The sequence below is a fragment of the Centropristis striata genome, chromosome 13 (assembly GCF_030273125.1).
Source record: "Centropristis striata isolate RG_2023a ecotype Rhode Island chromosome 13, C.striata_1.0, whole genome shotgun sequence".
Lineage (NCBI taxonomy): Eukaryota > Metazoa > Chordata > Actinopteri > Perciformes > Serranidae > Centropristis > Centropristis striata.
In genome coordinates this window covers 29432839-29454753 of record NC_081529.1, presented here as the reverse complement: position 1 = coordinate 29454753, position 21915 = coordinate 29432839, and the positions used below count along the sequence as shown (strand labels likewise).

At 40.4% G+C, this 21915-nt stretch overlaps 1 protein-coding gene across 1 annotated transcript in view; it reads right to left on the bottom strand.

Annotated features, from left to right (window-relative positions):
* Nucleotides 1-12878: 12878 nt before the first annotated feature.
* LOC131983042 (BAH and coiled-coil domain-containing protein 1) overlaps nucleotides 12879-21915 on the bottom strand; it is a 71561-nt gene continuing 62524 nt past the window's right edge. Inside the window, exons 24-29 of the mRNA XM_059347611.1 lie at nucleotides 19492-19600; nucleotides 17904-18020; nucleotides 17651-17809; nucleotides 15432-16669; nucleotides 15037-15273; nucleotides 12879-14945 (exon numbers count right to left, since the gene is read on the bottom strand). Of these exons, the coding sequence (XP_059203594.1) occupies nucleotides 14736-14945; nucleotides 15037-15273; nucleotides 15432-16669; nucleotides 17651-17809; nucleotides 17904-18020; nucleotides 19492-19600 (2070 nt within the window). The 3' untranslated portion in view covers nucleotides 12879-14735. The remainder of the gene's footprint in view (nucleotides 14946-15036; nucleotides 15274-15431; nucleotides 16670-17650; nucleotides 17810-17903; nucleotides 18021-19491; nucleotides 19601-21915) is intronic.

Sequence of the window (21915 nt, the reverse complement as noted above, 5' to 3'; positions counted from 1 at the left end):
TGTTCACTGGAGAAATTTTCATTGAGCAACTGGGTCTTCTCTCCGTCTCCTGTTGTTTCTCATTCAGAGGTTTCCTCCCCTCTTTCTCCGTCTGTGGGTAGATTGTTTACAGCAGGAAGTGCCTGGCATCCTCTCACTTGGCATTGGGAGACAGTGACTTGGCTGGTGCTGGTAGCCCAACATCATTCACAGTCCCAGTGCCTGCTTCAGTGTAATTCATGTGCTTTTGGGAGACATCCTTACCGGAATAGAGAGCATTTTTGTTGATTATTCCGTCTGTTTTTGATTACATCCTGGCTGGCCTCGGAGAGCTAGCGGACAATTTAGCTATCATTGCTAGATGGGTTAATGGGGCTCGAGCTGGAGGTTTATATTGGGGTTCAAAACAGTAGGTTGGCTGAGATGTTCAGTTGTTACAGCAATGATTACTGCATATAAATGTTTGTTTGGTCTTTCTCTTCCATGTATGTGTGCGGTTAACATTAGTGGCTTTGAGGGGAAATGTTTCAATAATTGGATGGATTGACATGAAATTCGGTACTCGCATTTCACGGCCCCCTCAGGATGAATTTTGGTGATGCTCCGACTTACCTCTTGTGCCGCCATCAAAGCTTTTTATTTGCCCAATTATGTATGTTTTTTTGTTTTTTTTCATGACTAGCACAGTAACACGCTGAACTAAGATGATGATCATAGTAAAAATTATTAGGGATGCACGATATTATCGGTATTGGCGGATATTGGCTTGAAAATGAACTATCTGACATTGGCCAACACGCCAATATCCGCCGATATAATAAACTGATTAAATAATGGGGTGCACATCACCTCTCTGTTGCATCTTGTTTGTAGCTCATAGAATTGTGCAGTGTAGTCTGAGCCCACCTATTTTTTTATGTTCTGATTAGGGACTGAAGCTGCTTATATTTTTTGTACTTTATGTGATTTTGTTTGCACAGTGTAGATTGAGTCGTCACATATTGGGCTCCTGTGTAAAATTTGAATGTAGTTTTGTTGAATTTGGGTTTCATTGCTGTACAGTTGCACTTTTCATATGTTCCCAGTGAACACAGGTTATGTTTACTTATTATATCAATTCGGAAATTGGCCAAATTTGCCGTGATTGTGGGTATTAGTTGTGCGGGAAAAAAATATCTGTATCGGTAATCGGCTAAATGAGTTGTAAAAAATCGTCATATCGGCAAAAAATCCAATATAGTGCATCCCTAAAAATTATACCTGTATAGTATCAGCATCATAGGCTACATATAGACATTGATGACATGATGGCTCTCAAAAGTGAGGCCAAAACATTAACGTAAAATACATGTTTTTTATCAGATGTTTTCTGTGATTGGATGGTCAGGCTGGTGTAGGGGTGGGATCTTGATTTTGCTGGAATTATAATTTACTGATATTTAGCCTCAAACAGACTTGTACTTACAAAGCTATAAATCATCAAATGTTTAATCCATCTCATCTCACGGCTGCTTGCCCAAACCAGTCACTATTGTTTGTCCAGCATTGATGTCGGACACATGGTAAAAGAGAGGATATTGGTGTCTTCAAGGTGCAAACAGAATGTGTGCCCTTTGACCCCTGAGATAGATGTTGCATGGTCTGAATAGTGCTAGCTTCTGCATAAGTACTCCAATTGCTATCTGCTGACGTGCTAAGCCTACTGGGGCTGTTTGTGCTGGGTAAGCTTGTATTTCCTTGAGCATGCACCACCTGTCAGCAAGCAACACAACTGTGTGTGGATGTGTGTTTGTGTGTGTGTTTATATGTTCATGCATGAACCTTACAAGCGTGTCACAAGCCATGACTAGTGGCACAAGTCAAACCCATATGTTGTTTTTCTAGTGTCTAACAGTAAGAGGTTGGCACGCTCTTATTAAGGTGCTTTTAGACTGTGTAATTGTACTCTAAAAGCGTTTATGCCAGTATATACTTATGTTAGTGCATGCAACTTTCCCAAGGGGCTACCTGATCCTATTACATTATCTGACGCACATCAAAGGGTTAAGAGCTGTCTGCCTCTATAGTCATTAAGCCCTCTCTTAGCCACAGTAAATCAACGCTGTGCCGGCAACAGCTGCTCTGATCACCTATTAAAACTTCCATAATGTGCCGTGTGTACAGAGTGGGGCCTGTAAGCTGACACTGGCCAATAGACCCCAGATAAAGGCCATCTTGAGCCTCTGATCTGGTTCCTATGGTCAGGATAGCAAGGGAAGTGGAGCTGAGTGGGGAGAGATGACAGAAAAGCCTTGTCATTAAGGACAACTGCCTCAGGGCTTGAAACCATGCAGGATACAAAATGGATATGCCCCTGTACTGTAGATATATTTATACCTCAAGGCACCAGACTATAAGATGTTATCGAGCCTTTAGCCCAGTTGGTTGAAGTCTTTAAAACGTAATATATTCAAAGCTGGAGATTTCCCCAGCAAATGCCTGGTAGCAGCTGAGAAAATACTTTATCTGATGCGTGGGGAGCCATACATTAGAACCCAGTAAAGGAATGCATCATGCACATTAAATAAAATATCTCTTAAGATATGAACTAAATGATCAACTGTAAAACATGCAAAGAAATGAATCTGAAGACTGAGAAAAACACAGAGCCGCTTTCTGCAGTCGTCCACGCCAGTTTGGTTTGCAGCAGAGGAGCTGACCACAGGCGAGTTTTTCCACTGATCAGGTCAGAAATTGTGTGGAAATCAATAGCAGGACTTGCTAGCTGGACTGCTGTCAGTGTGTACAGAAGCGCACATTCAGGAGGCCCGTCTCCATGGAGACACAAACAGGGCATGGGACTGCCCTCAGGTGAAATCTCTGTGTGGCTCCACCAGCTGAATTGGTCCATTTAGGTTTCATTTTCTTTCTTGTCTACATCTTTCTCTTTCTTGTTTTCTCCCACTTTCTCCCCTACTGCTGAGCAGCAGGCCCCGGTCCCGACTTTTTTATCTCTTTCTTTCGCTCACTCACTTTCTGTTTCTCTCCTACCGACAGGTAGCAGGGCAAAAATTCAGAGGAAGATATAAGGTGAAATTGGGTCTCTGTACATAACAACTGTCACAGGCCATTCAGAGGGTGGATGCTGATTTGCCTCTGCCAAGGTTGAAGAGATGTTTGTCAGTTGATCTCATAGTGCGGCCCATGCATGCTGTGCTCTTCCCTCTCCTTCCCCTGACTGAATTTCCTTCACCTTTCTTTGTCCTCACCTCTTTTTAACATTTTCTCTTCTTCTCTACTCACTCATACTGTACATGCAGATTGTTTTTCACCCCCCTCACCTCTTTATTAAAAAGACCGTATATGGCTGCGCCTCTGTTTCCTGCTATCATAAGGTACATTTAGTTCTTTGAGTTTGTTTCGAATTTAGCACACCAACCCCAATGGATTTGTTTGAAGAAAATGAGAGATGTCTCCAAAATGTCTGATCAAAGCCTGGCTTAGTTGCCCAGGGGCTTCAACTCATGTTGATAAGATGTCCAAGTGCCAGTCATGGAGCTTATGACTGCCTAGTATCTAAGCAGATTGTATATTTTTAAAGTGCTAGATATATTGGAGGAGGAGAGGAGAGCAGAGCCATCCAGTGAAGGACATGGATGTGTTTAAGGGCTCTGGCAACCGGCGCTGGCGGCCTGGCAGCTGGGCAGAATTCTTTTATATCTTGCTATGACTGGCACTTTTATACACACACACAGGCATGCATGCATGAGTTCATGCTCTGTCTCTCCCTCTGTACGTCTCTCTCTTTAATACGCTCACTCACCACTCGTGCCATTATACATGCTGATATCCTTTTTCATCGTGGGTGAGGTTACTACAGAGCGAGGCTCGATAGAAGAAAGAGGTTCTGTGTGAGTGTGTGCGCGCCCAGCAGCTTAAACTGCTACATGCATGTGTCTTCATCACCCTGGGAGATCTGCGGAGAATGTGCAACAGTCTATCAGTTGTTTCAACCACCTGCATCCCAGATTAGGATATTTTTCTCTTTTTTTCTTTCTGATTTCTTTTCTTATTTAAAAAAATAAATATATTTTTGTATGTAATTAAACTATGGATTAGTAATACTGTATGCATTCTTTAATTTATAGAAGGCTTGCACCTTCACCTTGCAGTGTAATGCTCAACAAGTTTGCATATACAACATATTCCCTAAGCTATGAATATATCTCATTCATAGGATGACGATAGAGTAACGATGTTTCCAGAGGGGTGAGAGTTGATCAGTGAACGGCGCTTTTCAGCTGATTTAAACTTTGAACATTATACTTGTCCAGATCAAGTTAGGAAGAAGAAGCATAAGTTATTATTGTGATCGAGTCAAGTTAAAAAGGTATCACCTTTGTGACATGAGAACTCTGGCTTTAGGCTAAACATTAATTGTGCTTCATGGTATGTTCATGCTCAGGTCACTTTTCTGCACAAATATCCAAATTGGTGTAAATTTCACTGTATAAATACAAACAGTATAAAAGTGAAATAAGACAGATACAGGGAAGCAGAGGTAAAGGTGATTAATTTTTTATGTTTTATCCACACCGTCTGATCAAAAACATTCAAATGAAAAAAAGGTCCCAGTAGTGAGAAGGAGAGGCTTTTATAGCCCTTTGATCAGTGATGTACTGGCTTGTTTGAGACGTGAATGATGTTTGTGATGCGTGTCATGCTTTATGAAACACCATCATGCAATCACAAACACACCTTAGGAGCAAGAGTCAAGACAATGTGTGCAATAGCCACCATTAACCATTGATGAATTTTAAAAAACGCCATATGTTGAAAAAAGTCAAAAAACAGTCCTACAGTAGTTTGTCCAAAAATGCCCGGAAAACAACCTAGAAGACTATGTTGATCATGTAGGGTAGTATGTCCAAAAATATATTTTAAAAAACATATTATCGTATGTCCAAAAATATCAAGAAAAACACCATTTAGTATGTTGAAAAAAATAAAATATTATCATTATGTAGTTTTCCCAAAAATGCCAAAGAAAATGCCCCAAAATAGTATGTTGATGATGGTAATGTCCAAAAAAACACAACATAATTTAGTATGTCTAAAAATAGGCTTTAAAAAAAACGCCATAGTATATATGTTGAAAAAAAGTACGAAAATGGTCAAAGCCTAGTTTGTCCAAAATGCCAAAAAAGTTACAAAATAGAATCACACATTGATTCACACATTGAGTAGTATAGTGTAGTATTTCCATAAATTAAAAAAAACACCATATTGTCCAAAAATAGGCTATATAAAAAAAGGCCATAGTATAGAATGTCCAGTAAAGTCAAATAACAATCATAGCGCAGTTTGTCCAAAAATGCAATAAAGCACTGTAGAATAGACTAGCATATTGATCATGTTACTAGTATAGTATGTCTAAAATTCTTTGATAAAATGCCGTAGTATAATATGTCAAAAAAAGTTAAAAAAAATAAAAAAACTCTCATAGCCTAGTTTGTCCAAAATGGCAAAAGACAACATAGAATAGCAGGTTGATCATGGTAATACTAGTATGTCCCAAAAATATTTTTCAAAACACCATATTAACATACGTCTGAAAACTGGAAAAAAAAAAACGGCGTAGTATAGTATGTTGAAAAAAGTAAAAGAAAAAAAAAACTGTCAGTGCAGTTTGTCCAAAACCCCCCAAAATAGTACAGCACGTTAAGCATGCTAATACTATAGTATGTTGAGAATATATGTATATATATTCATCATATAGTCATTCTATATAGTATATCAGTTTTTGTCGAAAATGGTCAAATTTTAAAATGCCCAAAAATGTTTGAAATGGGTCAATTATACCCTGTTATTACACGTAGTAGTATTAGTAGTAGTATTAGTAGTAGTAGTAGTAGTAGTAGTAGTAGTAGTAGTAGTAGTAGTAGTAGTAGTAGTAGTAGTAGTAGTAGTAGTAGTAGTGTTGGTCCAAAAATAGCAAAAAAACACCATGTTATGGGATGTCCAAAAATGAACCCCTCAAAAAAGCCATACTATCGTATGTCAAATTTTAAAATGCTAGAAATTACCCAATTATACTCTGTTAATACATATTACAGCCAGAAATTATAGAACAGCAACATATTATGCGATGTACAAAAATCACTCCCTCAAAAAAAAGTCATACTATATAGTATGTCATTTTTTGTCAAATTTTTAAATGCTAAAAAATGGCCCACTTATACTCTATGTATGTATGTATACTGTTGATACATGCGGTAGTATAGTTTGTCCAAAAATAGCGGAAAAAACCCCACCATAAAAAAAGGCCATAGTGTTGTTTGTCCAAGAAGGCCTAAAAACACATCAGATTAGTATGTTTATCATGGTAATAGTATAATATGTACAAAAACTTAAAATAAAATATTACACTGTCCTAAAATTGAAAAAAAAAAATTGCCATAGTATAGTATGTCAAAAAAGGTCAGTGTCTAAAAATGGCTGATCATGGTAATAAAGTTAATCATATATCTTGTTCAGTAATATAATAGACATCCCATTATAGTATGTCCAAAAATAGAAAAAAAAAATAGATTGCCATAGTATGTGGATGAGTGTAATAGCTGACTGGAATACACGTGACAGAACAGACAGGTCCATATTCTGCTGGCTCTCAGCAGTAGCTATTGTATTGTGATAAATGGAGTGTCTCCTGTCCATGCAGCCACAGGGCCCTGCAGCGGTCCACTGGGAGCCTGGGGATGCTTGGTGGCCTTTCTCCCAGGTTTCCTGTCTCCTGACTCAGCACCAGCTGTGCACACCAGCAGGAAAAGAACATGCAAAGGGTAAAAATAATTCACTCGAGATTCATGGTATAGTATGACCCTAAGGCAGTCAGTTAGACAATAGTCTTTCTTTTACCTGACAGTAAGCCAGGCAAAGTGTTTCGGAGGAAAGATTATCATGCTCTGTGGGATAATGGCCCCTATGGATGTTGTCATGTAGAAGCGGGATATATGGTGCACTTACAGAAAATGTGCCAAAATGATGAAAATGCAGAATGTTTTGTAATGACATATTGTAAAAGCCCTGTTTTAGTGTAAAACTGTTTGTGGCAGTTTATTCTAGATCATCTGGATATGATTGCTGCTTGTTTAAATCACTGCAGAGCTGCATCCCGTACAGAGACACTTAATCAAAAGCTGAACTTGGCAAATTTGTCTTGCGGTTTGAAGACAATCTCTGACAGTTGCCCTGGCTGACTCTATGCCCAGAAGCCACTCTGGCGTTGAAGGAGACTGAGCTTTATGGCAACAATGGCAGGCGTGCCAGCGGAGCCAGGCAGTCATCATGGTAGCGACCATGGTGGGCTGTCAGAGAGAGCTGTGTGGCAGCACTGTGTGGTTGAAGCGCCTGCTCTCCCCATAATGGAACAGCTGTTTGGAGCGCGGTGCGCCAGGGCGCTGGAGCACAGAGTAAATAGAGGAGAAGAGCAATGTAAACAGAGATGGGATGGCGGGAGCTGCTTCCCTGCTACCGTGAAAGGGGGTAAACACCCCAGAGAACTAGATGGAGGGGCTGTCGACACAGGAATGCACAAACACCACTACACAGGAGGGTGTGGAAAGATAGGGGGTGTACTGTGGAAGAATGGAACAGTCATGCTCTACTCCAGCCTCAGGTTCCCATGCAATACATGACCTGTATATATTGATTTTGATGAGACAGATAATTAAAAGACTTCAGACAAGAACCATACCTGCTACCTTGGGGAAAAATCCCAGTTTCTCACATTTGAAATCTTAATACTAGCCTATCAGTTAATTATCAACCACATGCTTTAATTTGATTAGATTGTGGGTGCAACTGATTAATTGAGCTCACAGCTGATCTCCCTAATAGAGCCAGAGGCCTTTCTTCATTATTTATGAGTTATAGAGCGTTTGCAGCTGTCCTGCACTTACAAATGGGATAATACGAGAAGGCACCTGACCCCTTTTATGACAGGCTGTAACTTTTCCCGCTGTTGGGTCAGTAGAGGACTGTGGACAGTGAGAGAAAAGTAACTGCAGCTGTTGGTGCAGCATCGTTGTGGACACAGAAGGACTATACATGTTAGATCAAACCCAGATTCATGTAGTTGTTGAGGTCAATTAAGGCGCCATAAGTGACAACCAGCCATAATGACTGTGCGGGCAGGCTCAGCTGACTGCTGAACCCCCCCTTACTTCTGTCTTTTATCTACAGCTAGGTCATGTCCACATAATTGAGGCTGGGACGAATGTGATCTTTTGGATTCCAAGGCCCATTTACAAACTGCATCCATCTGCTGATTACACAGTATTCTATGATTGCTGCCAAGCTGGGTAAATACGTTATGAGTGAGCAGTTCAGACCAGATACATATCTGAGATAGTTGGAGTGTGTGGCTATTAAATCTCCTTTTTCTTTAAACTTAAACTATTGTGGGGAAATCACCTCCCAAAGGCCCTCCTTAAATTGTATACTCGTATGAGCATGCTGATTGCTACTTTCTTAACATCTTGTTCCTTTTTATTTCCCATGTTTATTTTTTCATGGACAGACTATGGCTATGAGGCATCAGAAGGAAAGATGGGATGACATGACATCAATGAACACACAAACAAAAAGAGCAAAAAAAAAAAAAAGCCCCTGATAATGACTCATGCATTTGTTATTCTGTCAGCGCCATGTAAACAGGGTGGCAATATTACATCAGAGTTTGTGAGCAACATATGTAGCGAGGAGCAACAGTAATCCCATGTAATACTGTGAAAAGCTCTTTTAGCATAGCTGATACAGAATCTTTACAAGCCACTAATAATGAGCAACAGAGAAATGGATTAGGGGTGGCATGGCTGGATCTGGGCCACAGCAAGCAACACACAGCACAGTTAGTGGGTTGAGTGTGTGTTGGCATATGTCGACAGGGGTATGCCTTAGTCTAACATATCCCTGTGAGGAAGTGTAGGTATTTGCAAACAGCAGGTGGTTCAGTATTCAAGTCACCTCTGAAAGCCTCCTATTATGCATGCTGTAAACTTGCACATCGTTTCGGCTTTTGGAGGTTGCATGCACTTAAAGTTGTCAAATTTATCCCTAAACAAAATGATGAGGGTCTTGTTTTCCATTTGATCCACTAAAAGACTTGCAAACTTGACTGTAATACTTCTTTTTGCATTCAAACTATAAACCACACTATTATATTTCTGCAAATCTTACTCAAATGTTTTTTTTTTTCACACCAAGGCTGCACTTCTTCACTGCTTCACTCTATAGAGGAATTGCAAGAAAGCTTCTGTATTACTTCTGCAGCACGGTTGAGGTTATTCTACTGCTGCTCCATAATTGATATTCTGAAAAACGAGTGATTAGGGCTTCAGTGCCCTTTCAAGAAGAAGCAGCCAGGGTCTGAATGATCTGTTTGTCCTGCTCTCTTCTCCCAGCACCTTGTTAAGACCCAAGACCTCACCTCAACCCTCCCGCTACGCACACAAACACACACACATGCACACACACACACACACACACACACACACACACCAGGCTGTCTGTCCCCCGTTCAACCCCCTCACAGTCAGAGGCCAGACAGGGTCGAACAGAGGGCGAGACATTTATGAGGTGTAGATATTTGTGCAGGAAAGCATTCCTCCTGTTGACACTGAGCAACACAGTCTGGATGCTGAGCGAGCTGAACCAGACAGGCACTGAAAAGTAAGGCAGGCAGACCTCTCTGTCGAGTGAGAGGCAACAGGATCCAGGTTATAGACTTTAAAATGTGCTCCATAAGAGGAAAGCAATGGACAAGTTTGGTGCAGTGACCTGTTTAGTGACCTTATCTTTCCCACGGATACAGCATGTTCGGTTGGCTTGATTCAAAGTGTGTAATTTGTCAAAAAATATCTTTAAGAGCACCATAAATTGTCCTCATTAGATCCCTGATTTATATTATCTTGACTGGTCATCTCCAAGCATTGAGGAGTAATGAAGCAAAACCTTCTCAAAACATGATAATAACCTTAAGACCCCCACACACTCACTCTTAACCCCTTCTTCAGCTCCAGTGGTGAGGAGAGGCCCTCCTACCCCCATGCTGATGATGCAGGAAGGGCCCAGGCTCAGACACGGAGCAGTGGCCACAGTCAACACAAAAGGTTGTGGTGGTAAACAGAGCTGTTTGTGTTCACTGGGCCGCTGTTGGAGATGACTGATGTGCCCATTAGCCCCTGTCTGGGCATTAGGGGGAGGGGTGGCGGCACTTGGGCTCTATGCAGGACAAAAAGACCCCTGGGTCTGCGGGGAAAGGTCACTGACCCATATTGTGTCTCCTTCAGGCCCGGCCAGAGGTTATTTCAGTGATTCAGGTTGCAGAGATAGTCTTCATCAAAGCTGATGAGCATGTATGCAAATGGGCGGATGCTGTAGGTTATGGATGACGTTGTGTGATAGAGGCATATTCTTGCTGCTGCAGGCACTGCATGTAGACTGCTTATTATTGCTGCTGACATTTTATGAGCTATTGTGCACAAGAAAAAAAATCATAATTCTACACTGTCTTTGAGTCAAAATTAACAGAAAAGGGTGTTTTCCGTCTGCAAGCTTATTGTATGTGATGTAGTGTGCTTTGTTTTCCACTAGAGAGCGCCCTCCTTTACATCTATTCTTCATTTAAGAGCTGGGAAAAATATATATGCTGTATATAAATCTCATTCGTTTTTATCAGAGCATTTAATTTGAAGTAATCTTACATTTTCGTTATGGTATTTATCTATATATAAAAACCACCTATAAAATTATTGATCCTTTTCCACAAAATATGTATTTGTAAAAAAAAAAAAAAAAGAAACAAAGGGAAAAAAAATGGCAGGACAAATACAGTAATTACACATTTACATATCTTGAAACATTAACACACTCGGCGCTGACAGACTTGTTCAAGGGCTTGGGAAAAACTTCTAATTTTTGTAAGCTTTTCTGCGCTTATCTCCCGGTTTATCACCACCCCACAGATACACCAACAAAGAACCAATTCATTTTAAAAGGAAATAGGCAAATGTACTTTATCATGAATCACGAGAATTCACATCTATCTCTGAATCAGTCAACATCATATTTACAGAGCTTGGCAGCTAAACCCAGTAGGCTTTATTTGATGCTGTGACAGATCTGTCTCTATTTACTAAGGAACTCAAAGCTCACATAAACTTAGTTCAGCCAGAGACACTTACATCAAAGGATTTATCGCAACAAATAAAAGAATTTGGCAGAAAAAGGGCCTTGTGCTTGATGGTGCTATACAAATGAATCCAAGTAGCCTCAAAATTCTAAGGGGAGCACATTAAAACTCCCTAAGGGGTATAAAGAACAGAGGCAAGCACGTACATATAAATGAGATATGCGATGCACATAACTCACAACAAGTAAGAGCTGCCATCATCACGTCTAGTAGTAAGGAACCAAACAGGTGGAGGTTGGGGGAAGAAATCAAGGAAGAAATCAGCTGTGTGGTATACAGGTACATCTAAAAAAAATTGCACATCATGAAAAAGTTCAATATTTTTTTGTCAATCATTTCAGAAAGTGAAACTCAAATATTATATAGATTCATTACACATAGAGTGAAATATTTCAAGCCTGTTTTTCTTGTAATTTTGATGATTCTGGCTTAGAGATAATGCAAACACACAACTCAATGTTTCAGAAAATTAGAATATTGTGAAGAAGTTAAATATGTGAGTCCTGGGTCAGTGGTGGTTTGGGGCCATGTCCTCTGCTGCTGTTGGTCCACTGTGTTTTCTGAAGTCCACAGTCAACATAGCAGCCATCTAGCAGGACATTTTAGGGTCTTCATGCTTCCACAAGCTCTTTGGAGATGCTGATTTCATTTTCCAGCAGGACTTGGCACCTGCCCACACTGGCAAAGGTACCAAAAGCTGCTTCAATGACCATGGTGTTACTGGGCTGGACTGGCCAGCAAACTGGGCTGACCTCAACCCCATAGGAGTCTATGGGCTGTTTTCAAGAAGAAGGTGAGAGACACCAGATGAGCTGAAGGCTGCTATAAAAGCAACATGGTGCTGTAGGCTGATCTCCATGCCACCAAGTATTAATGCAGTAATTCATGCAAAAGGAGCCCAACCAAGTATTGATGTATAGAAATTAAGATACTTTGCATGAAATTCATGTTTAAAATATATTTTTTCTTTATTAAACTTATGTAATATTCTAATTTTCTGAGACACTGAGTTTTGGGTTTTCATTATCTGTAAGCCATAATCATTAAAATTTCAAGAAATACAGGCTTGAAATATTTCACTCTGTGTAATGAATCTCTATAATGTATGAGTTTCACTTTCTGAAATAATTGACAAAAAATATTGAACTTTTTCACAATATTCAATTTTTTTTTAGATATACCAGTAGGTAGCAATATGATCAAATTATATTGATCTGCTGATGATGAGCACAAATTAAGTGCTCTGCGTGGACTACTTAATCTATTTGTGTTAATCTGTAAACTTTTGAACTTCCTGTTCTTATTTTAAAATATACCTGCTACACATTTGTGAAAAAAATGTACTTATTCTTTGGTACTAGTTTAGTCAGTTTGTAAAACATTGTCTCTTTGGTATGATTTTGTGTCACTTTGTCCCATTTGGAAAAGAAAATGTAATTTATTCTGTCTTTCAAAGGCAATATCTTACTCATTACAAAACGGTTTAACATAAATGTGTTGATGTGAAATGGCAGGTGCAGTAAGATGAAGAGGACACAGCCAGAATAATAGAATTAATTCACAGAGGTTTGCGGATGAGAAGAATCCAGTGTTGCTTTATTTCTTTTCACTAGATGGCCCCTACAAGACCAGTTTTATTTAAGAAATGCAAATGCGACATCACACCAAGAAAAACAATGTCACATTCTCATAAAGCGCTCTTGGCATGAACAAACAGCAACATTGACAATAAATAAAATGTTGGCGAACAAAATAAAACTTTGTGAACAAAGAATACTCAGGATTGCATATTAAACAAGACAAAAAATAGACAAAAATGTACTTGGCACAACTTAAATAAACTTAAGTAATTTTCAGATTGAGTGAACCTACTCTATGTCCATTGCTTTGTGAATCTGATTGTCCTTCACAGTTAGCATTGAGTATGTGCGTGTACTGTACAAAATAGACACAGATGGCTGATGAAACTAAAATAGACTAATTCCAACAAATTGTCAGTACTCAACATCTTACTTTGTCAGTACCTTGACCTTCATAGTCACACTCCCAGGTGGCCTTTTGCTGCATATGTTTGCACTAAACAAAACTGCAGGTACATGTGCAAGGAATCATTGTCACAATGCAAAGCCAATATATATGCACATAGTGGAGGACAAGTATTCTATAAGTTACCAGTGATTTCTGATTTGAGTTCAGTACAGGTGCTTGACATGTTAAATTTAAATAAAGGAAATAAAGATATTTAAAAGACACTTTGGTATTTTGTAGGTCAGAATGTGCTGAACTATGCATTCATTTAACACGTTTTCATTAAAAGACCCAGTCTTGTTCTCAATCGATTTGTGTGGACATGATTAAAGTGATGCCAGGACACTCATCACACACAAATATTGTGTCAAAATGTTATACTCATATCATTGATCTCAAATCATTTTTGACCCGTGATTGCAGTCCAGTGGGATCTGCCTTGTGACGATGACCAACTGAGAGGTACATAAATAAAAAGGTGTTTTTTAAAATAGGAGAACAAAAAAATGTAACAGAACACTTTTACAAAAAGCCACTTGACCTATTTTTTAAACAGGGCGACCTCCCTCTCTCTCAGAAAGTGAGTCCTGTCCTGTTATAGACTAAATCCTTCTTTGTTTGTGCTCTGTCTGTCTCTGTCTGTCTCAGCAGGGCATATGCAGTGCAACACTAACATCTCCAATCTTGACTTCCCAAAGCAAAGGAAAAACGACGTAATGTATTCTACACCCATATAAAAATAAATCAATCGCAAACATGGAAAGATACATCTCATATATACAATAAACTCCTATATAAAATAGCTTTTATGTACATATAGACAACAGACCACAATACAATAATTGACCTGTACAATGTACACCTGAACAGTTAAGACAGGCGAGAGGTACTGAAGTGTATGGCTTGATTGGGAAAAATTCAAAATATTTACAGACATCAACTTTACATCCTTTACATGTTTTCAACTTCCCTGGAATGAAGAGGTCGAGGGAGAGCCCCGGGCCTCATTTTCGTTTCCATTCCCTTAGGTAAGGCTACCTTTAAAGAATTGGTCCGCAGAGACTAAACAGCCTCATGATACTTTGCACAGTCAAATGCACTCGCAGCTCTCCTTTGGTGACACATAATAGGAGTTGGAAGAATGAGTCCTAAAATCATTTATGAAGCTGACTATCACATGGATCCATTAAAAAGAGATTAGTTAGATGACCAAAACGCCACTTATTTAATTGTGTGATGCCCAGGAAGACCCAGACGTTCTTCTGTTCTTCTTGAAAGGATCAACCAGTTATAGCATTTCCTTTACTTCCACGCAAATAGACTCCAGTGTGTTACCTCGGACAGCCCTGCTTTGGTGCTGACGTTTAGTCCACGAGTCCTTGAGGCATTCCCAAGGAACACTTGTTGTCTTCCCAGGCTGGAGGGTCTTGTAGGTAAAGTCGTGGACTTTTATCCTTCCTCCAAAGGAGTCCTTCAGTAGTGTCCTCATGGAGGTTCAGCACAGGATGGAAACCCCTTCAGTAGTGACCAGTTGACCAGCGGTGGGGTCATACGTCCCGGCCAGGTAGTAGAGGTCTGGGGAGGTACTGTTCGGCTTCTGATTGCGAGTCAGACACTCGTACTCCTCCCTGCTCACCACCCGACACTTATGGGAGATTGTCTGGACGTCATTCTCATCCTCATGACACGACTGGTACAGGGCATGCTGGGTAGGGAAAGACGGGGTTAGTTACTACGTTATGAACTAAAAGAAATCCACAAACGACTCTATAATTGTAAGCTCCATGAAGACTCACCTTGCCATCTCGATGCCTCTTGCCGAGCTTGGTCTCTTCAGGATGGTAGAACCACTTGACTTTGACCACCATGCTGGAGGTCCAGGATTCCCAAAGGTTCTCAATTCGACCTATATACGGGAGGTTCGGGCGTCCGGCTGAGAGAAACACAGCACAATCTCCCACTCTCACCGTGTCTCTGCCTCGCACGATAGCCTTATAGAAGAGCTTCCTGGCTTTGCCCTTTAGACCTCGTCGCTGTGGAAAAACCAGACACTTTGACCAATCTTATTTGATAATTACAGGGACCTTAAGTGATTAAGTATCCTTGGATAACTAAACTTATATTATGAAAGAAAAAGGACATTCTTTTAATTGATTATGTGCAGTAAAAAACAAGATTAGACTATTCTCACCTGTGTAGGGTTTCCTAACCACCGCCACATTTGTCTTCCTGCTAGGAACGGAGATATCTTGGGCCTTGGAATAAATGAGGTGTCATCTGGAAGCATCCTCGGTTTCTTCATGAAATCCTTCGATGTTTTAGAAGTGGAACTAGTGCAGTCTTTCCTCTTCAGGGACTTACTGTTGGACACTTGATCAGGGGGGCCTCCTTTGGCATTGGAGACAGCCACAGCTTTGGCCACAAAGGAGTGCTGGTGCGGCCTTGAAGAAGTTGAGGGTTCAGAAGGTTGCAGGAGCCCCCGGTGGGAAGAGAGACAACTCTGAAGCATTAGCGTAGAACTGTCCTCATCATCTGAGCTGTAGGAGGAATCATTGTCCGAGGAGCACAGGCTGGAACTGGAGAGGGAGCCTGAAGAGGAGGAACTTGAAGAACCAGAAGAAGAGGAGGAGACGGAGAGACGTGACAGAAAGCGGCCAGCTGTCCTTAGTCCTCCCGAGGCTGCAGCCAGTGCAGCTCTCCTCCTCTCCTCCTCATCGTCTTCCTGATCAGAGTAGGAGCTGTGACACTCTCTGTGGGAGCTGAAGCCCAAGTCGCCATACTCGTCTAGACGCAGAGAATAAGAGGGCTTTCTTTGAGGCGTTGTTCCTTTCAGGAGAAGTTCTACTCTGGAGGCACCACCCTTTTTGTTGTCTTTAACCAGCAGAACTGGGTGAGAGTAGGTCTCCGTCCTGGGCATACCACTCACACTGGAACCACCTCGCAGCAGCAGAGCCTTGCTGTTCTTTGTCTTGGGGGAGGTCACTCCTTCGTGATCTAACTTGACCAGAAACTCTTGTCCTGACTCCCTGCTCCTTGGCATAACGAGGTCATCTTGCCTCCGCTTCTGGCCATACGGCCCACTTCTGGCGCCCAGAGATAAACCTGGACTCTGCCCTGTAGATTGAGTACAGAAAGAGGAGTAGCCATTTGCAATGCTGCTGAAGGAGTCCACCTCGAAGGAGCTGCTGCTGAAAAGGCCTTTGGCTGGGGTGGAGACCAGTGGCTGGCTCCTAGACAAGGGCAACAGGTCAACGTCTGTCCCTCTCATGGCCTTCCTGGGTGCCCCGTTGAGCTGAAATAGGTTGTCAGACGACCTCTTGCGGGTGTTGCCCAACAAAGGCCAACCCAGGAAAGGGGAAAGATTTTTATTGGCATTCTCAGCTTGCTGCTGTTGCTGCTTCTGTTTCTTCCCAGAACCTTTTGGTCTCCCTAGAATAATCAAAAGATATAATGTTTTAGCAATACATCGCAGATTATGAAACATGTATGTCTATGTCCAAAACATCACCAAAAATCATTAGAATTAAAATAAATATAGACAGCAAAAACTACAGAAATGTATTTTAAATTCAAGTTGACAACCCATTGTTATCAAAGATAGCTGAATATAAAATTACATTAGACATTTGGAATATTTTCATTTAACTCTCTATGGTACACATTATGATGCCAGTTAGGGAAAACATGTTTGGAGTGGTTTTTTTGTCTTAAAATAAATTAAATATATACATAATTTGAAGAAATGTTATAATTCTTTTTTAGGGAAGTTTTTGGGGTTTGTTGCCCATAGGCAACCTTGTACCATAACGGTGAACAAGTGAAAAAGGGATTTATTTTTTTCAATTTTAACATAATTTATTTAATAAACGTGTAAAAGATTCAGTAGCTTCAACAGGGTACAATACAAAACATTTTAAATTTTAAAAACATAATAAAAGGAACCTTTTTTGACCAGTTTCTTGTCTGGAGTGGCAATATATTTTTTGTCCAGATGGAAAAGGGCCAAGAAATTTTTAGTGCTTTTTTTGTGGTGCAAAATGGCAAAGCTTTTTCCTTTGGAAAAGTCTGAAAAATAGGGTTTCAATATGGCCTCCTGGAGGTCATGTGACAAATTAAAGCATTGCTATTGGTTCCCTATACTCTTCCCTCTTTTTTAAAGTATTGCATTACTCAAAAACATGCATTGTAGAAATTTGACAGGCTGCCTGAGGGCAACACCGTACCATAGAGGGTTAATGTAATGGTGCAGCTATAAAAATGTTGCTACAATATTTAATTCAAAAAGTATTGCAGCTTTAATTATTTGTTGGGCGAACAGATACATACGTGTGATATTGTTACACAGGATTTTGTAATAACTTTTTTAGGTAGTTTGAGGTGGAATAAAGAGTTTCAAGTGTTAATTCTTACCTGGTCTTCTTTTGTGAACAGTCAGAGTTTGGCTGTTAGGTAAAGTGTTGATGATGTTGAATCTGTCAGAAGGTCTGTCACTGATGGGGGCCTGCTCCAGGCTAGAACTTCTTTTGGCCGTTGTCTCATTGGGTATCAGGGAAGGAGATAACTCCCCACCTGAAGGACGAGGGCAATAAGACTATGAGCATTCTTTTACAGGAAGACAATACAGCGTCACATGTAAGGACAAAATCAGAGAGAAGACACTCACAGTGGATCTGGTATCCTGGAGGCAGGAGGCGGATGTTAGGGAGAGAAATCTTCCCTCTGTCTCCATCATCAAACTCTACCATCACTCCGCCTTGCTTCCCTTCATCAGATGAACCACCTGCAAGAGACAAAAATACACTCCTTGAGGTGGGCAGGAAAATTAGAAAATGCTAAAAATAGAGAAGCGTAAATATTGGCATTGCACACCAAAGAGTCCAGGAGCTGTCTGGGCCCATACAGGAGCCTACTTACTATTCTAGATGGGTCCTCTAGCATATTTGATCATTCAACTTAATTCTTTAAAGTAACCATTCCACAGTTTAAAAATTAAAATTGATCAAAATTGTGATAGATATATATACCACTCTCACACAATACGAACAACATAGCAATGTCACCCTTTCAAGCTGTATATATCACTTATGGTTTTAAGTCATAACCGATTTTTATGTGTTTTTATTTGTTCCAAAGCTAAATGTTTTATTGTTTATAACTTAGGAATAAAGAGGGCTTGCTGGGAAATGCTAATTTGTCCACTGACCTTGCTTCCTGACTATCATGCGATAACTTGCATGGGCGTCAATTTTTCTTAACTCTTTAGCAAGAAGCTTTCTTCAGGAAACAGACCATAAGTAAGCAGCACAATATTTAGCAAGCGTGTCAAAAAGTGGTTCTCAAAAGATAGTCCACTCATCCTGTTCTCTTTTATCCTCTGCTAGCCCAAGTGCTGCTGATCAAAGGCTGGTTTGCATTGGAGTTGTGGGTAGAGCCTCTCCATGTGGTTATGTGAGCACTTGATTGTGTGCAGCTGCACCTGTGCTTGGGGCGAGGGCCCAACATTTTTTTTGCAACAGGGCCAAAAACAATTATGTGACACTGCTAGTGCAATAACTAGTAATGCAAAAAAAAAAAAAAGAATTGAAAGGTGTCTTGTTGCCACCACTTCTTTTTATTCCTGCGTTAGACTGTGTTGATCTTTTATATATGCAAACGTCCGTTCAGTAGCATGTTCATATGGTTGACACAGCATGCCATGCTTCTCTGAGATCCATTACCAATTGTAAAGCTCTGACTCACCACTGTTAGATATACTCTTGGGTAGAATGGACTGCTCTGGCCACCTGCAGGCTCTGTCATTGATACACTCTTATATAAGGCAATTCTTGGACTGCTGCCATACTAGCGATGTGTCATTATATATTACATACAATACTACAGATACGCATTATAAGGACTATTTCTGAGTGATGTCCCAAGTGCTCGGTTGGACATTGGAAAAGATGCTTTCGGCATGGAATAGGGCAGAATGACTTGAAACTTAAGAATAAATACTGCTAAATGCTTTCAAATAATAAAAAACCCTGACCAGCAGATTCTTTAGGATGTCAATGTTTTTGGTGAGAAAACTCTTAACTTTTTTTCTGAAATATGTGTTCCCTTTTACCCTTGGAAAAACAAATTCTTAATCTCAGTGGGACTCTCCTGGTTAAATAAAGGTCAACTAAAAATGTATAAACAACAACCTATAAGGTTGAAGATACTGAGCACATGACACACAGAAAAACAGTCAGAAGCAGCTGATTTCTCACCTCTGCGAACATAGCCGGGGTATAAGCAGCGGGAGCGTTCGCTCCAGTAAGCGCACACCCTGGTTCCTTCGCTGAGCACAGTCTCCGACTCTGGCCGTACATCCAGGACCTGAAGGCCAGACCAAAACATAATTAAGATTCATTACAGGCTGCACACACACAGACGTGCATGCGTACACACCCTCACACACACACACATACAGTGTGAGAGACATAGAGCATTGTGCATGGGCAGCCACTGTGCCACGTTTCCAAGCGGCACTTATCTCATGCCAATGTGCCAGTCAGGGCTGAAAAGAACGGAAGCCATGATGCAGTAAATCCTGACTTGCTGAGTAATACTAAAGAGGGCCTGAATAGAGGGCTTGTGATTGCAGGTTGCCAGATCCTCCCTCCAACAATGCAGGCAGCCCCAGCATCCGCCACTCACTGGGGGTTCTTTCAGGTTGCTTTCATTTACTGTTGCCATGGCAAGGGACCCTTTGACTGATGAGGTGTGGATGTTGGTGTGTGTGTGTGTGTGTGTGTGTGCATGGGGGAGGGAGAAGGAGTGCGGTGAAAATCGGGGCATTGGTGTCAGAGTCAAATAAATGGCTTTGGGACTAATTTAAAGACAAGAAAGTGGAAGTATGGCATAATTAGGAGCAGCTGCTATCTGATGAGTGTTTAAATAAGACTAAAGTTGCCAGAAGTGCTTTGTGAACTGCCGGGAGAAATGATACGAGCGAGCTTACATGGATGAGGAGGAGGAAACAAGTGGTCAGATAGTGGACGGACTGATATGTGTATGATCCACCACTGCAGCACCTGATGAACACTGATTTCATAGACATTTAAATGCTGCACTAACTCTTGGCCCATGGCGGGAAATAAACAATAATAACATGTGGGACTTCGTTTTAAGTTTGTTTAGAGCGGTAATTGAATCAATTGCGCCTGTGATGTATTAATGTTAACTTCAAACACATGTTTCCTGAGAGGCGAACAGGGTTTCAAATTTCCTTTTTTAGAAACTTTTAATATATCTTTAATTGAAAACATTAATCTTATGGAAATAATGCCTTTTAACTTTAAGTGAAAATGTATGCCAGTCAAGTAAATTATATCACATCTAGTCTGTAATGTGTGCAGATTTGTGTAAATTTCCATATCACAATAAGAATTCATACATAACTACTTTATCATTTATAACATTTGATAAAATACAGGTACAGCTCGAAAAAGAAGAACATCATGAAAAATGCCAATCATTTCAGAAAGTGAAACTCATACATTATATAGATTCATTGTGCATAGAGTGAAATATTTAAAGCCTGTTTTTCTTGTAATTTTGATGATTCTTAGAGATAATGAAAACCCAAAACTCAGTGTCTCAGAAAATTAGAATATTGTGAAAAAGTTCAATATGATGGTCCTGGGTCAGTGGTGGTTTGGGGCCATGTCCTCTGCTGCTGTTGGTCCATTGTGTTTTCTGAAGTCCACAGTCAACATAGCAGCCATCTAGCAGGACATTTTAGAGTCTTCATGCTCATAGGAGTCTACGGGCTGTTGTCAAGAGGAAGGTGAGAGACACCAGATGCAGATGACCTGAAGGCTGCTATAAAAGCAACATGGTGCTGTAGGTTGATCACCTCAATGCCACGCTGTATTAATGCAGTAATTCATGCAAAAGGAGCCCAACCAAGTATTTAATGTATAGAAATGAAGACACCATTCAGAAGCCTGACATTTGTGTTTAAAATATCCTTTTTTTTAATTGATCTTATGTAATATTCTAATTTTCTGAGACACTGATAATTATAGCTTACAGATAATGAAAACACAAAACTCAAAGTTGCAAGAAATACAGGCTTGAAATATTTCACTCAGTGTAATGAATCTATATAATATTCGAGTTTAACTTTCTGAAATAATTGACAAAAAATATTGAACTTTTTCACGATATTCTAATTTTTTTAGATGTACCTGTATGACCTCAAAGGCATTTCAGATTAACCCCAGCACAGTTATCATGCCCTCTCAGCAGCCTTTCCTTTCCCCTATTAGAATGAAATCAAAAGCCATTCATCTCAGGCGAAATCATGCCAGTTAAACTCTGCTCCACTCCTCCAGGGTCATCCTCTCTAGACACTCCATTGTGCGCAAACACAACATCCTGTGGCCTATTTGGCAGTTGTGAAGCCTTATGTCCACAGTTGGAGAAGATGTGGGCTTGCTGTTATTAGTACATACTGACCACTGTCCTCTCAGTGGGGGAAAAAAAAAGATAAAAAAGGGGACAAAGATCACCTGCTGCAGTAAACACTCAACTCCATTCTGAATGTGAGTCACACAAGGCGGCACATGCTACCTAAATGCAAATGAACACCAGCCAAGAATGTGCTGCGGTTTCTACAATGTATAATTATGTCTCATTACATGGAT